Source organism: Malania oleifera, chromosome 6, assembly GCF_029873635.1.
Source record: "Malania oleifera isolate guangnan ecotype guangnan chromosome 6, ASM2987363v1, whole genome shotgun sequence".
In the NCBI taxonomy this organism is placed as follows: domain Eukaryota; kingdom Viridiplantae; phylum Streptophyta; class Magnoliopsida; order Santalales; family Ximeniaceae; genus Malania; species Malania oleifera.
The window spans coordinates 101,849,295-101,864,720 of NC_080422.1; the positions used below are offsets into that span (position 1 = coordinate 101,849,295).

General features: G+C 35.5%; 1 protein-coding gene across 1 annotated transcript; it reads left to right on the forward strand.

The window, feature by feature from the left end:
- The first annotated feature begins 11,166 nt into the window (after positions 1–11,166).
- LOC131157215 (early nodulin-93-like) lies at positions 11,167–12,872 on the forward strand. The gene is made up of 4 exons (XM_058111198.1): positions 11,167–11,492; positions 12,221–12,282; positions 12,414–12,489; positions 12,626–12,872. The coding sequence occupies exons 1-4, from the start codon at positions 11,396–11,398 to the stop codon at positions 12,733–12,735; spliced, it is 345 nt and encodes a 114-aa protein (XP_057967181.1). The 5' UTR covers positions 11,167–11,395; the 3' UTR covers positions 12,736–12,872.
- The last annotated feature ends 2,554 nt before the right edge of the window (positions 12,873–15,426 follow it).

Consider the following 15,426-nt stretch of genomic DNA (forward strand, 5'->3'; position numbering starts at 1 on the left):
AGTTCAAATTACATCTAAGAAAAAATATTGGTGAGCATGATATGATAGAAATATAATTTTGGATGCTCCCCTAATTGATTTGAATCTAAGCTTAGATGAAATAAACTGCTTATACTAGTTAGAGACTAATTTCACTATGCCTAGTAGTATAAGCCATTTCCAAAAGAGCAACTATACTGAGTATTAACTAAAGCTATCTTTATCACTTGATCGTATAGTCTCCCAATAGGCTACAGATGCATCAGAGAATATATATTAAGGTATGATTTTGTGCTCATAACCAAGAACAATCCATATCTATTCATATAGCTTTAAGAGCATGATATGATGTTCAGGGTTTTCCAGAAGAGCCTCAATATCTAAAAAGTGTAACATTATGCATATAAGTCCTTTGTGTTCTTTCTCTAGGGATGGAGCTTAGCTCCCCTATATATTTTCTCATGCATGCACTTTCAAATTAAGGATGGAATTTAGTTATCTATTCTTTTGATTCACTCATCATTTCAAAAATATTTTTATATGTATCAAATTATAGTTGTTTTGGCACATGGTTTTATTTTGGGAAAGTTTTAATGAAAATTTTGGTAGCATGCTGTCTATAAATAGAACATTTTCCCATAAAAATAGGCACTAAAAACCTGATAGATTCAAGGAAGCAATTTATAATAATCTGCATCATGCAGATGCCATTTAGTTCAAGCATGTAAGAACCTAAATCCATTACTAGCATGCAATACACAAGATACTACATCAGCCATACAATTAGCATTCAACACACACAGTAGTTCAGATATATACTATCCAACAAAGGATACAAACATTAAACATAAGTGGATAGTAGATTGTAGTGACATTCTCATAAAGGCATATAAGCGAAAAATGATATGAGAGCATTAAATTTGTATAGATGTGAAAGAGAGATTCTCCCCCTGAGTTATGCGCTTAACTCAATACCAGTTTATGCCCGATTCTTCAAAATTTTAGCCAAGTGTACTAGATTTTTAATGATTTAAACTTGTCTTTGATAGCCCAGGCTTATTGGACCAAAAAGTCACAATGGATATTTCTTCAGTTTCATAAGTCTACCTTGCCTCTTTTCTTATTAATCTCAATGCGCAAGAGGCCCAAGCTTGAATGGCTTTTGATATAAACTGCTTGTACATAGGTCTTCTTTGAAATTTATGCATTCATCTAGATTAAGACCTAGTGTAACCAACTTAGTCATTCAACTCATCTCTAAGGAAATAAAGCTCTAAGTGGGTTTGACATAAAGTTTGAGAGCTTATGAAAGAAATGTGAATAATTACTCTTAAAAATTAAATCATTAAAAAGTTTAGAAGAGTACTTTGGAAGTGCGGACATTACTCAAAATATTTTCGTGCTAGCTAATATGTCCTAACGTTTAGGCACAGAGCATTTCAGAGTATATGATCTTTTTTAAACAATGCTCTTTAATCATTTCTAATTTGCCTTTGATGGAAGGTATCCTTTAGATGTGACCTCAATTTTGAGCACAGATACTAACCAAGGAATAAGAGAATCCTTACCAGATACGATCGTGGATTGGTAAAGATTTCCCATGAAGGAGAGGGTGAACCAAACATAGAGGATTTTTACAAATTAAGTACAGAAAGATTATTTTATTATGACTTAGTGAGCTTAAATCCTTTAATGGATGCCCCTAATTTGATTGTGAGAAAGGATGTCTTTTAATAAGCACTAGTAGAATAGGAATTTACGAGAAACACTGCTTATGACCAAAGTGATGACTAATCTTTTGATTAGGCTTTTAATTTCAAAATTGAGTTTAGGGTAATATGAAATATAGTGTGAGATGGATCCCTAAAGCTCAACTTTGTGCTATGGACAAAAATGCTTAACTTAATATTTTCATATTTAAGCTTGAGTTACGCATTAAGGGATTTTTTACTAGACAAAGATGCCATGTCCAATTGGAAGTGGATTTATTTTAGCATGCATATGGGATTCTATTGAAGATATGATATATGTTTTTAAACTCAAAATCCTAAGGTTTCAAGGAATATAGTGTTAAGCCTTCAACCTTTACTTTGAACAGATCAAAGGAATGATATGAATTAAACAGAAATTGACATCCACCCAAGCAGAAATTTGCTCATTCCTTTTTAGTTCAAAGTTGATATGCTACAGCCAATAATTTCAAATTTTCACCAATCACCATGATATAAATGCATTAAGTTCAAATTGGATATGTAGTTGGAATATTCGTATTGGCTTGATTTCTTAATGATATTAGTATACAATATAGTGTATCAACAATGCATATACTAAGATTTGGTATTTTGGGGCATCAACCACTTCTCGATCCTATAGTCATCACAACCCCTTATTCTAACTAATTCTAAGTTCTAAGGAAGAATAATGTGATTATATAATAGCTATTGGAAACCATTCTTCCTTTTGTCCTACGGCGTTTGGAATCCTGATTACCCATACCATTTTTCTGTCTTTGCCTCTAGCACCTCTAAATGGGCATGTGAATAGAAGGTGCCTTTTTTCTTCATCAAATAAGCATGTTTTGTATATATGTGAATTATTATACTTATTCACCCTATTTTTACTAGATAAGACATGAAGATTGCTATGGGATTTATCAAATGTTTTTGAACCCTTTTTGAAGGAAATATTTCTTTTTACTCCTAAGGGTTTAACATGAATATTCTTTTCATTTTTAGCCTTCACTCTAGAATCTTCCTCTAAGCAGATAATTTTCAATATTTTTTCAATCTTTCTCTTTTCAAAGATGACATGATAATATTTTAATTTTTCTAATTGCTTTGCCATCCTTTTGTTCTCAATTTTCAGAAATGTTTTCTTCGTAAACATCCTAACTAAAAAATTATGAGCATTAATGAATTTATTTTGCTGCTTCTCATAAGTTGTCATGCCTCCAATATTAGATGCACATGATTCAACACAAAATTTAACACAAAGATTATCATAAGAATCAGTGCATGTATCATCAACATAATTATCACTAGAAACAATAAATGATTCATCATATAATATATCATAGGATATCACACAAGAATCATCACAATAAACATCATATAAATTATTTAATAGAGGAGATTGAGATACGTATACCTCCTCCTCGATTAAGGCACTTAGCCCATGATTCACCACTTCTAGATCGTTTGAGCATGATTCTTCAGGAGTGGTGGTTTCTCTCTTCTTAGGCACTCCATACCTCTTTTCTAACTCCTCCCATATATCTCTCATGCATTTACATGCCACAATTTCATATAAAGTATTAGAATCTAAAGCACAATATAATAAATCCATAGCATATGAAGTTGCATGCATTAAATTAATATCATTTTCATTTACAAACATACAAATTACTTTTATAGTTACCTACCAGGCCCTCAAGTCCATTGATTTTAACAATATATTCATCCTTTGTTTCCAGGTGGTGTAATTGAAACCACAAAATAATGGATGCCTGACACATGACTGTCCCTTACCGAATGGGGATACATCAATGTGAGGCATCACGATTTTTAGCATAAGTGCTTTTTGCAATGAGGCTCTGATACCAATTGAAAGGAATTGTGTATTCGCAAGAGGGGGAGTGAATTAGGTATTTTAACAATTCCTACTAGGTTAAATGTGAATCACAATCAGTATAGCACAACCTAGGGTCTTTCTGAGTATTATAAATCCAAATAATATTTAATTGAGCCGAAATGTAAAACAATATAACAGTCTTAGTATTTCTCAACCATTCAAAATATTTAAAACATGTGTAATATTCATTGTACATCAATTATAAACATGCATGTGCAGGAAAATGTAATGCACAAATTAAAGAGTGTAGGGAAGAGAAAATAGATGTAGTATTTTAATCGAAGTTTTACCAAACCAACCTATGTTCTCGCCTCAAGCTAACTAATAAGAGGATTCCACTATTTGCTCACTTAATTGGGTGGAATGACGCCGTTTACACTCTCTATACGGGGTGGAGACTCCCCACCTCAAATTACGGAACTGAGCCACAACCAATTCTCCTTACGAGGCGGAGACACCTCAACTCAATTACCAGGTTAAGACAAATTGTGCACACTTTATATGATGGTGCAAATCCTAGCTTTCCTAATGGGTCTGAGCCAATCTAAGACTCTTCACAGGGCGAGTCTCCCTCTTCAGACCATGCCTAGAATACATTATATATGAAATATTTTGTACAATATAAATTGCTTCTAAACTAAGCAGATGTGTATACAATATAGCTTAATGCACTCACATAAGATATGAAATAAACTCAAGTGAGTAAGTGAGGTTTTTCTCTCAAAAATATATATATGAAATAATGTGAGAGAAAATGATTATGATGATCTTTGACCTAAATAAAATATATTCAATAAGTGTTTTTCAAAGATCTATAACTTAAATAATATCTCCTAAAATATTTTTCAAAATAAAGTGTAGGAGATGTTAGAGATTTTTCTTGCAAAAATATTTATACAATAAGCACAGTATAAGCCTTTGGATCTTGCAATGAATATGTAAAGACTCACAAGTTATGTAGAGTTTTCCCAACAAATATCTATCGAAGAAATAATATGGGAAAAACTCAAAAATTACTCTTAGGATGATTTTCACAAACAAAGGCTTAAGTGAGAGTAAAATTCTTTGAAAATAAAATATATTCCCTCATAAATACTTCTTTCAACAATCGCTTAAAACCAATTTATGTGCAAACAAAGGAGTGAAAGAATAAATGAATGCTCTCTTAAAAATGATTTTGAAATGAATGAGAGTAAGAGAGTATGAAAATAAGTATTGAAGATGATAATATAACAAAAATATTTGGGAGAGGTTTTCAACTAATCATCTTACTAATTTTGCTTATGAATGGGGTATATATAGAGTCTTGAAAATTTTTGACTGTTAGGGACACAGAGGACATTTTAAAATTTGTTTGATTAAAAAATAATGACATTTTAGGTCTCAAAAATTAGATTGACTCAAGAGGTTCGGTCAACCCAGGGCTTCTCCGGTCGACCATCCTAAGTCAAAATTTGAATTTAAAAAGAAGGTCGATTGGCTAAGGAGGGTGACAGTCGGCTGCCCAAAGGCAATTTTCGAACCTTTGTAGGTTCGGTCGACCTAGGCTTAAGGCCGGTCAGCTGTCACTGAAGGTCGGTCGGCCGTGGTTGTTTTGAACTAAATACATGGTTGGCCGAGACTTGAAAATAGTTCAAAAAATTAAGGTCGGTTGGCTGGCAGTTTGATGTTTGAGGATGGCCGGTCGATCGATTGACTTGTTTATAATGTGAAGTGGCTAGTCGACCGAGGTCCTTTTAAATATCAATTTTGGCTGTTTTTACCTTGAATTATTTTGAAAACCTTTGTATGAGTTTAGCTTTTAATTAAAAAAAAAGGTTTTTCCTAAAAATTTTAGGTCTCCTATGGTCAGTTTGAGCTTTTCATTCACATCATGCATGACATGCATTATTTTAGACCAAATAAAAAATAGAATGCAATTACAATCAAATCAAATGTCTTCTTATCTTTTGCTCTTCAGTCTTCGTGGAATACGCCAAGTTGTATGCCCTTTAAATCCTGTCTTGGCTTCCACTTCTCTTTTTACCTTATGTGTGTGCTGACCCGTAAACCTGCTCATTCACTAAATACATACATAATATACATGTGATTTGTCAGTATTAAAATAGGGATCGGACTCAAAAAGTCAATAGTGGCCAAATATCAAAAGATCAAGACCCAAACAAAGATGGTTGGTGTTACTCACCCTCACGATAAGTTGAAGCAAAAACATGTTATATCTTCCTTTACCTATGGCATGTTCTTTCGTGGCCAAGGTTGTTGTGTAAATACAACTACAACCTAATAAGCTAATAACTTAAACGCTAATCTTTTTCATATAAGATTTATACATAACAAAGGGGAAAAAATGCTTTAGGGGAAAAGTCAACACGTTGGTCTCTTTTTTTTAAAGAAATTTGGAATGTGAAATAACATAGAGGAAGAGAAGAAGAGAGGAAGAGAAATTTATATCTTGTATTTCTTGGAATGAATATTACAATGCCCTGTAAGGGTATTTATACACATAGATTTACTAACAAATTGCTTAAATCAAATATGAATCACTACAAATTAGCCCATCTCTGGTGAGTATTCCTTTTGAGTTGTTTTGACCAATTCTAAGTATGATTTCTTACATTTATTTGCTTCTGGTGAATTTGACTTTGTTTGGACAATTTCTTTAACACTTCGCCTCAAGTTAGAGAGGATAATAATGACACCCAACTTGTTGAGTGAAAGGTAGAATTGTGTTGGTCCAAGTGCTTTGGTAAATAAATTTGCGGCTGCTAACTTGTGGGTATGTGGACAGTCTGAATAACTTGAGTTTGGGCTTTCTATCGAATGATATGAAAATTGATCTTTATATGCATTGTTGCTCATGAAATACTAGGTTTGATGCAATATGAATAGCTGCTTAGTGGTCACAATATAGCTTGACTGGTTGTGGATGTGCTATGTGGAGATCCGTAAAAAATTGCTTTAGCCAAGTGACTTTACAATAAGTTGATGCCATAGATCGGTACTCTGCTTTAACCGAGGATCATGAAATTATTGTTTGCCTTTTGGTCTTCCAAGAGATTAGTGATTTTCCAAGTAGGGTGCAATACCCAGTAACAAATTTGCGAGTATCTTTACATTGAGCCCAGTTTGTATCACAAAATTCATGTGTTTGAGATATCCTAAGACTCGATGTGCTACATCTAATAGAGATGTTCGAGGTTTGTCCATGAATTGACTCAGGATGTGTACCACGTATGCTAAGTCTGGCCTTGTGATAGTCAAATATATGGGTTTCCCAACCAATCGTCGATATGGAGATGGATCTGAGAGTAGTTCTCCATCAGTCTCACTAAGAGCTAGATTTGGTTCCATGGCTAGGTTTCCTGGTTTAGCACCAAGAAATCTAGTTTCCTCAAGTATCTCCAAGGGGCACCTCCTTTGTGATAAAGAGTTGCTAGTTTTTGAGTGAGCCATTTCTATCCCTAGAAAGTATTTCAAAGTACCAAGGTTTGTGAGTTTGAAACATTCTCCCAAGTATTTCTTGAGTGCATCAATATGTTCCAAGTTGTTTCCTACCAAGATGATGTCATCTACATATACCAAGATAATGGTAAAATTGTTTTTGTGGAATCGGATGAACATAGAATAATATGCTTTAGACTATTTATATCTGGCACTAATGAGGGTTGAAGAAATCTTGACATACCATTGCCTTGATGCTTGTTTGAGGCCGTATAGGGACTTGTTGAGTTTGCAAATTCTGGTCTCCCCTTTTCATTTAAAACTAGGAGGAAGGTGCATGTAAACGTCTTTATCAAGGTCACCATGTAGGACAACATTATTGACATTGAGTTGATGAAGATGCCAATTTTGTGTAGTAAAAAGGGCGAGAACTATTCGAACAGTAACCATTTTGGCAACAGGAGCAAATGTTTCAAACTAGTCAATACCTTCATTTTGATTATAGCCTTTGGCAACAAGACAAGCCTTGTAACGTTCCACAAAACCATCTAGGTTGTGTTTGATTTTGTACACCCATTTACAACCAATGGATTTCTTATTGGGTGGAAGAGGAGTCAAAGTCCAAGTGTGGTTGACTTCCAAAGCATCAATCTCAGCATGCATAGCATCACATCATTGAGGATCCTGCATGGCCTATATGAAGGACTTGGGCTCTTGTGCAAGGGATATGGCAGTGGCAAAGGCACGATGTGCATGGGAAAGAGAATCAAAAGAAAGAAAATGTGAGGGGGGATAAAGAACATTTGAGGAGTGGACCAACGCCAAGTCAGAGGATGGAGCAAGCCGAGATGGGAGTGCTTGTTCGACATGGAAATCTCGCAAGTAGGCAAGGGTTGTATGGGGCGTATGGCACGAGTGGGAGAATGGGAAGAGTCAAGTATAGGAGAAGGAGGTGTCTGGGTGGAAGATTTAGAGAGAAATCTGGAGAGTCCATGCGATAAGGCAAAACATGAGAGAGTGACTCAGAAATAGTTTGGCTAAATGGAAATTGATCCTTGTAGAATACCACATCACAAGAGACAAAGGTGTTATGAGTTTTAAGATCATAAAGTTAATAACCTTTTTGTCTGCATGGATATCAAAGAAAGACATAGCCTAGCTTGAGGATCCAATTTTGAAGGATGGCGAAAGTAAGTGGAGGCATAACAGAGACATCCAAAGACTTGAAGGTGATTGCATTTAGGTGGGGCTTTGCATAGCTTTTCATAAGGAGATTTTTCACCCAAAATAGGAGTAGGTGTTTTATTTATCAAGTAAGCTACTATGAGGAGAGCATTACCCTAAAAATGTTTAGGCATGTTTACCCCACTACTCCATTTTGTTGGGGAGTAGAGATGTAACTAGTTTGATGAATAATTCCATTTTCTGAGTAGGAGGAAATATCAAATTCTGACCCATTATCAGTACGGATAATTTTTATAGTTGTTGAAAATTGATTTTCAATGAGCTAAATGAAAGATTGGAGTGGAGGATGGGCATTCGATTTACGACACATTAAATATACTCATGTACATCTAGTGTAGTCATCTACAATGGTAAAAAAAATTTAAGCCCCGGTGAGGTATGGAATATGGTAACCCCCCCCCCCCCCAAATATCCACATGTATTAAATGGAAAGGTGCAGGAGAAGAAATTAAATTGGAAGGAAATTAAAGGCAAGTTTGTTTAGCCAATGGGCAAATAAAACATCATTCCAAATTTGAACAAAAGCTAGAAATATTATGGGAAAGTAAAGACACAATTTTATTGATTAAATGACAAAGTCAACGATGCCAAAATTGGGAATTTGATGTAGCTACCTGACAACGAGCAGGATTTGTTTTTGTAAAGAAATACAAGTAATCGCGCTCAGTTCCTAGTCTAATCATCTTCATCAAGCTTAGGTCCCGAATTAGGCTCATATAAGAAGAAAAAAATGATTAGAAAACTGAGAGTTTGACATAACACATGAATGGATGTATGATTTAAGTGGATTGAAGAAACACACATGACATTTTTTAAAATAAGAGAAGGAGAAAAAACAACTGATCCAATGTGGGTTACCACAACATAAGATCCATTTGGTAGTCATATAGTACTACCATGCACAAAGATAGAGTACGTTAAATCAATGGAAAAACACACCATATGGTCAGTGGCTTCATTGTTTAGAATCTAAAGAGTTTCAAGAGAAAGACGAGATGGTATACTTGATAAGGATGACTCAACATTACCTACATAGTGTGCCATAGAAGGTGTCTCAGTGAAATGGTTGAGAATGGCTAGAAGTTTTTGGCATTGGTGAAAGGGAAATTGCTAGTGGATGGTTGGTTGTCATTGGAAGAGACTTGGTGAGCACTTGGTTTGGAACCCAATCCAATCTTACGGGAGCTAGGTGTGAACCCATGGATGAAGTAGCAGCAATCAATTGTATGTTCTTCTTTGTGATAGTGAGTGCATGCAGTTTGGTTTTATGAAAAGGTCTGCCATCTTTTGGAGTGGAAAGGATACCTATGGCAGCTAATGCAATGCTATCAATGGGTGGAGGAAGTTGAATGTTCCGTTGGCACTCCTCTTGAAGAATCAAGTTGTAGATGCGATTGATTGTGGGAAGGCAATCTATAAAAAATATCTGAGCACGAATGACACCATAGGATTCATTTAGGCCCATGAGGAACTTCATGGTTCACTCGTACTGTTCGTATTGAATTATATCTCCTTCAAAAAAATGAGATTGAAGTGATGCAACTTCATTTCATAAGAACTTTAACTTTGTAAAGTAGGTGGTGGTTATCAATGTATTACCTTATACAAGGTTGTGAATTTCTTGTTCAAGGTTATACATTCGAGGGCCATTGACTTGTGAGAAACGGTCCTTCAAATTGAAGCAAGATCACAAAAAATAATACTAGTAGAAATATCCTTTGAAAGAGAATTAATCAACCATGCTTTTACCATATTGTTGCAGTGTAACCACTGGCGGTATTCTGTAGTTGAGGATTTTGAAGGCTTGGGAATGATGCCATCAATGAAGCTGACCTTGTTTTTGGTGCTGAGTGCAATGAACATGGATTGACCCCACGTGGTGTAATTGGTTTCGATTAATGGATGAGAGACAAAAATAACACCCGGAAGGCATGACTTGGATTATCAAAATGTGGAGAACTTTGTGTGCTTTCAACATTGGAAGCCATTCAGAAGGAGGAATCAAAGGAGTTATTTATTTATTTAAATCACAGGTCGATTATCGGCTGGTAACTTGATCTTCTTCTTCAATAGCCATGAACAATGAATTTTAGATGGCGTATTTCACGTGTTCGAAGAAAAAGACCGAGAGAGAAAAATTTCTAGGTAGAGGTGTTTAGGACGACGCCTCTACTTCGACTTACAGAAAGAAAAGAAGCAATCCCAATATATGAACGGGAAAATGAATGCCAATCAACGTGTGATAGTCATGTTAATGGTGAATCGAAAGAAGAAAAACTCTAATTTTTTTTTAGCGAGAATAGAGAAGAGAAGAAGAGAGGAAGAGAAATGTATATCTTATATTTTTTTGTATGAATATTACAATGCATTGTAAGGGTATTTATATACAAAGATTTACTCACAAATTACTTAAATAAAATCTAAAATCACTACAAATTAGCTCATGTCTAGTATTCCTTTTGAGTTGTTTTGACCAATTCGAAGCATGATTTCCTGCATTTATTTGCTTCCGGTGAATTTGCCTTTGTCTGAGCAATTTTCTTAACATTTTTGTTTAAAGAGAAATAGGATTGAAAATAATACCTTTTGAAAATTTAAATCTTATGATTAGTTTTGGTAGTGTGAATTTTGAATTTTAGATTTGGACTTAGATTTATTTAAGTTTATAAGGCTTCTTCTTCTTATTCTTCTTCGAAGGGCTACTTGGTAATTGCAACTACGTAGTGGCCAGCCAACCATTTTTGGCAGACCCAACTTAACCTAGCATTGAAAACCAAGGGCAAAATGGAGAAGAGGGCACAAAAATCAACCAAATGTAACGGTTACCCTCTTCCTCCACCTAATAAACAAAAACCAGTGTCTCCGACACTAGAATTCATCTCCAAAACCATCAAACTCTTTTACCTCTCCTGTTTTCTTCCCAACACCTACTCTTATATATACCTCGACAAAACCTAAACCATGCAACTTAATTCCTCCATTCATCAATCCATTCAAAAAGCTTTAAATTTTTTTTCTCAATTTCCTCTGCAACCTTACCCTTGTTGCTCTTTAATCACCAACTAAGCACTTAGTACTTGTTCAATTCTATCTCCTGCAAATGGCAAAGAATGTCGGACAGTCTTCCATGGAGAGAACCAGCAGCCTGCAGGCGGCCCTTGACCAGAAGCTAGCCCTCGCCAAGCGGTGCTCCCATGGTACCCTCTTCTTTACTTCTAGCTGATCACCTACCTTTTGTTCATTTATATTGCTCTGTTCTCGTTTTCGTTTTTGTTTTTTAATATTTTCCTTTTGATCTGAAATGGGCAAGTTCAGTATTTCAGTGGGTCACTCTGATTTTCTCCCCAGCTTTTTCTTTTTTAACTTTTTATTGTGGATTTCACATTTCAACATCTGAGGGGCGCGATGAGTGTGATTTTGAGGGAATGGTGACGCTAGGTATCATGGGATTCAACTGGATATATTCTGCATTTGTTGAATCTGTCAAAATGAGATTTCCTGATTATTACAACAAAATTTTTTACTGGCTAGTTTTTGATAGTTTACACGTATAATTAGGAAGGGCAGCAATCCTTTTGTAGATTTATTGAGAAGCAGAGGCCTCTTCGCTGTTAGGGCATCCATATATACTCTTTAATCACAGCACTCCAGACCAGAAAATCTTTTCCCATTTTACTGAAAAATTTTGATGAAGTTTTGACCTTTGTTTTGCACAACATTTAGTAGATTTGAGATTCATCAGATCGATCTGACGATCATGATGAGTTGGTTCCCACCAAGATCAATGGTCCTGGCCTTGACTTAAAATGGTGCTGGCTAGACATCGTTTATTTGCAGCAGACAGCAGTCTACTTAGCCAAAAAAGATTGTACAATATTTGATTGTATAGAATATTAAATTATTTCTTTTACATGTATACCTGCAGAAGGTGCAAAAGCAGGAGCTAGGGCAGCTGTTCTTGCTACAATCGCTTCAGCCATTCCAACTGTGAGTCGCTTCTTCAATTCCTCCCAATTTTAATCTAGGACATGCATGTATGCGCTGTACATACATACATTCTAAACTCTGAAGTGTGGTATAGATCGATGTTGTGATGTGTTAAGTTCAATAATGTGCAGATGGCAAGTGTGAGGTTCCTGCCATGGGCAAGAGCCAATCTGAATCCAACTGCTCAAGCTCTCATCATCTCCTCAGGTTAATCAAATTCTTAATAACCCGTACTTATCATTGATGATCAGTTAGCTCCTTCATGCTCTTTTTTTAAATTCTATCATTTTTTGAAATGATTTGTGGTGATGATGGCTTGATGCGTTTATGGGATTTGATGCAGCGGCGGGGGCAGCATATTTCATAGTAGCCGACAAGACAATTTTAGCAACCGCGAGGCGGAACTCCTTCAACCAGCAGGCCTCCTCCTCCATACCTCCCAAGTACTATTAACTGAAGCATGAAGCAATGCATGGCTTTGAGTGACCGGTGAGCATGACCTTAGCTCTTGTGTCGCTCCCATGGGTTTTGTGGAGCAAATGGGAATGTAAATCCATCTTCTATATCTTAAATAAAATGGATTCTCACTACAGAGAGTGTTCTAGTGGCTGGATTTTTGTACAAATCAATCGGTTTAGTTCGGTATGGTGGTCATCACCTTAGATGGCAGTGTCTTTTGTGGATGTATTTTACTACATTCGACTCTGTTTGAAACCCTTCTGGTTGTGAAATATGTGTTCGATCTATGCAGGCAGATAGCAAATTGAAAGAAAACAACAATTTACATGGTTCAACAGTCTCTTTACATCCAAATTTAATAGTTCTAGCAGAATTCTTCACTAAAGCATCAATAAAAATAGTGGTAGGACTTTAATCCTTGGTTTCAACTATGTGTAGCATTTGAAAGACATCAACATATCCACAGACAACATAATGGCACTACACGGCTAACTCAAAACTCAAATTATTGTACTGCAGTAAAGGGGATCGAACCCCCTTTACCCTCCTAATTAACACATCATTGGGCTTTTGTCATATCATAAAGTTCCATGTGTGGAGGGTTGGGACCCAAATGAAACCTCCCACCTATTCACAAATTTCAAGTGAATAATCCTTTTAATTATGAGTCACATCCCAAAATATACTATCTATAAAAGGAATAATAGGAAAAAAAAAAAAAAAAGGTAGGAATTGAAAGAAAATTCTTGGGGCATTGTCAATGTTATAGAGGTGTAGCAAATAATAGCTTTTCAATGAAGGGTTCGGAATGACAAGAAATGATAATAATATTAATGGTTTGATGAAGTCGACACTAACCTATTATTTGCCTAATTGCAGTTAGTTTACCTAATTACTATTCATTGATTGATATCTAGACAAATCGTAAGACCAAATAACCAATAGTCTCGGTCTGTTTTTTTTTTTTTTTTTTTCTCTTTTTATTAAAGTTGATAGGAGTACAGTTATGTGAGGAGAAAGTATTAGCACTCCCTACACACCCGTCCTATGAATGGTAAATAATTAACTATGAATTATCCCAACTTGAATCATATGATCCTTAACTAACATATGATCCTAAACGAACCAATAAACATTAAAATTTCAAAAAAAGGAAAAAGAAATGTTAAATCAAATGTGATTCAAAAATGTCTAATAAGACCTCCAAGGGAGAGGAACTTATTAAATAAAATCCCTCAGAATTGATATTGGTGAGGTTTAAAACACATCTTTACCCTTTCTTCTATCATTAGTATTGACTTTTTAAGTCTAATCCCTATTTTGATGTTAACAAAGCACTTGTATCTTACGTGTGTTTTTAAGTGCTTGAACAAGTTTATTTAACACACACATAAGGAGATTGAACATGGAAGCCTGAAGGACTTAAAGCTCATACTCCTGCCGTATTCCATGGGAAAATGAAGAGCAAAGAAGAGAAGACATGTATTTTAATTTGTTATACATTTAGGTTTTTAGTTTGTAATAATGCTTGCTCTGCATGATGTGGTTAAATGCTCAGAATGACCATAGAAAAACCTTAGAGACCAACACTATCATGAAAAACCTTTTTCTAAAATGCTAAAATCATACAAAGGTTTTAAAATAATTTTAGGGTCAAAATTAGGGCAAAAACTTAGGTATTTACTGACCTCGGTCGATTGACCAGTTCACGTTATATAACTCTCAGTCGACCGACCATGTCTTATGCCAGAAGTCAAAGTTTGACAAGGCTCAGTCGATTGACATTTTTTAATTAAGTTTCCACAATTGACTGACCTTAGAACTTGGCCAATTTGCATTCCTCAACCAACCAGTACTTTTAGGACAAAATGGCGCCAGCCGACCGACACTGTTCACTCGGCCAACCACTATTGTGTTGGGCTTTTGTTGAGCCTAGTTACATTAAATCTGGATGATGACCCGACTTTTTCTTTAATGAGAGGTTTCTATCCTAAGGCTTAGTCCGGGAAAATTTTTTGGGCCCGTTTGGTAGCCTGTTCGGAACCCTGTCTACAGCATATAAAATCATTATTTTCGGGTGATTAGGGTTAAGCGGTCGCACTTGCGAGAGAGCGAGAGTGAGAGCATTGTATCGCCGCACTCTTTGTGTTTTCTTCCTAATAATAATGAAATCCCTGCAACTCCGTGGACGTAGGCAAAATTGCCGAACCACGTAAATACTATCCTGTGCGTGTGATTGATTTTTGTTTGGCGTGTATTCTTTCTCTATCTTGTTTCTCATAGGTTTCGGGAATTTGTTCTTAATTCCCAACATATTGTGGCCAGCCGATCGAACCTACAAAGGGTGGAAAATTGCCTGAGGTAAGCCAACCAGCGATTTCCTCAGTTGATTGAGCCTCTAAGAAATTTGAATTTTTAGCTTAGGTCAACCGACATACGAAGTTGTCAGTCGACTGACCCTCTTGGGTTTGGCAAATTTTTAGCGCAAAAACGTATTTAATTTGCAATTAAACAATTTTAATTATTCCCTTTATGTCCCAAACGGTCATATTTTTCAAGAACTCTATAAATAACCCCTCACAACTCTTTTATTAACTAATGATCACATTGAAAATCCTTTGAAGATATTTGTATACTTTATTGATTTATACTCTCTTACTCTTATCATTTTAAAATTTTTTAAGA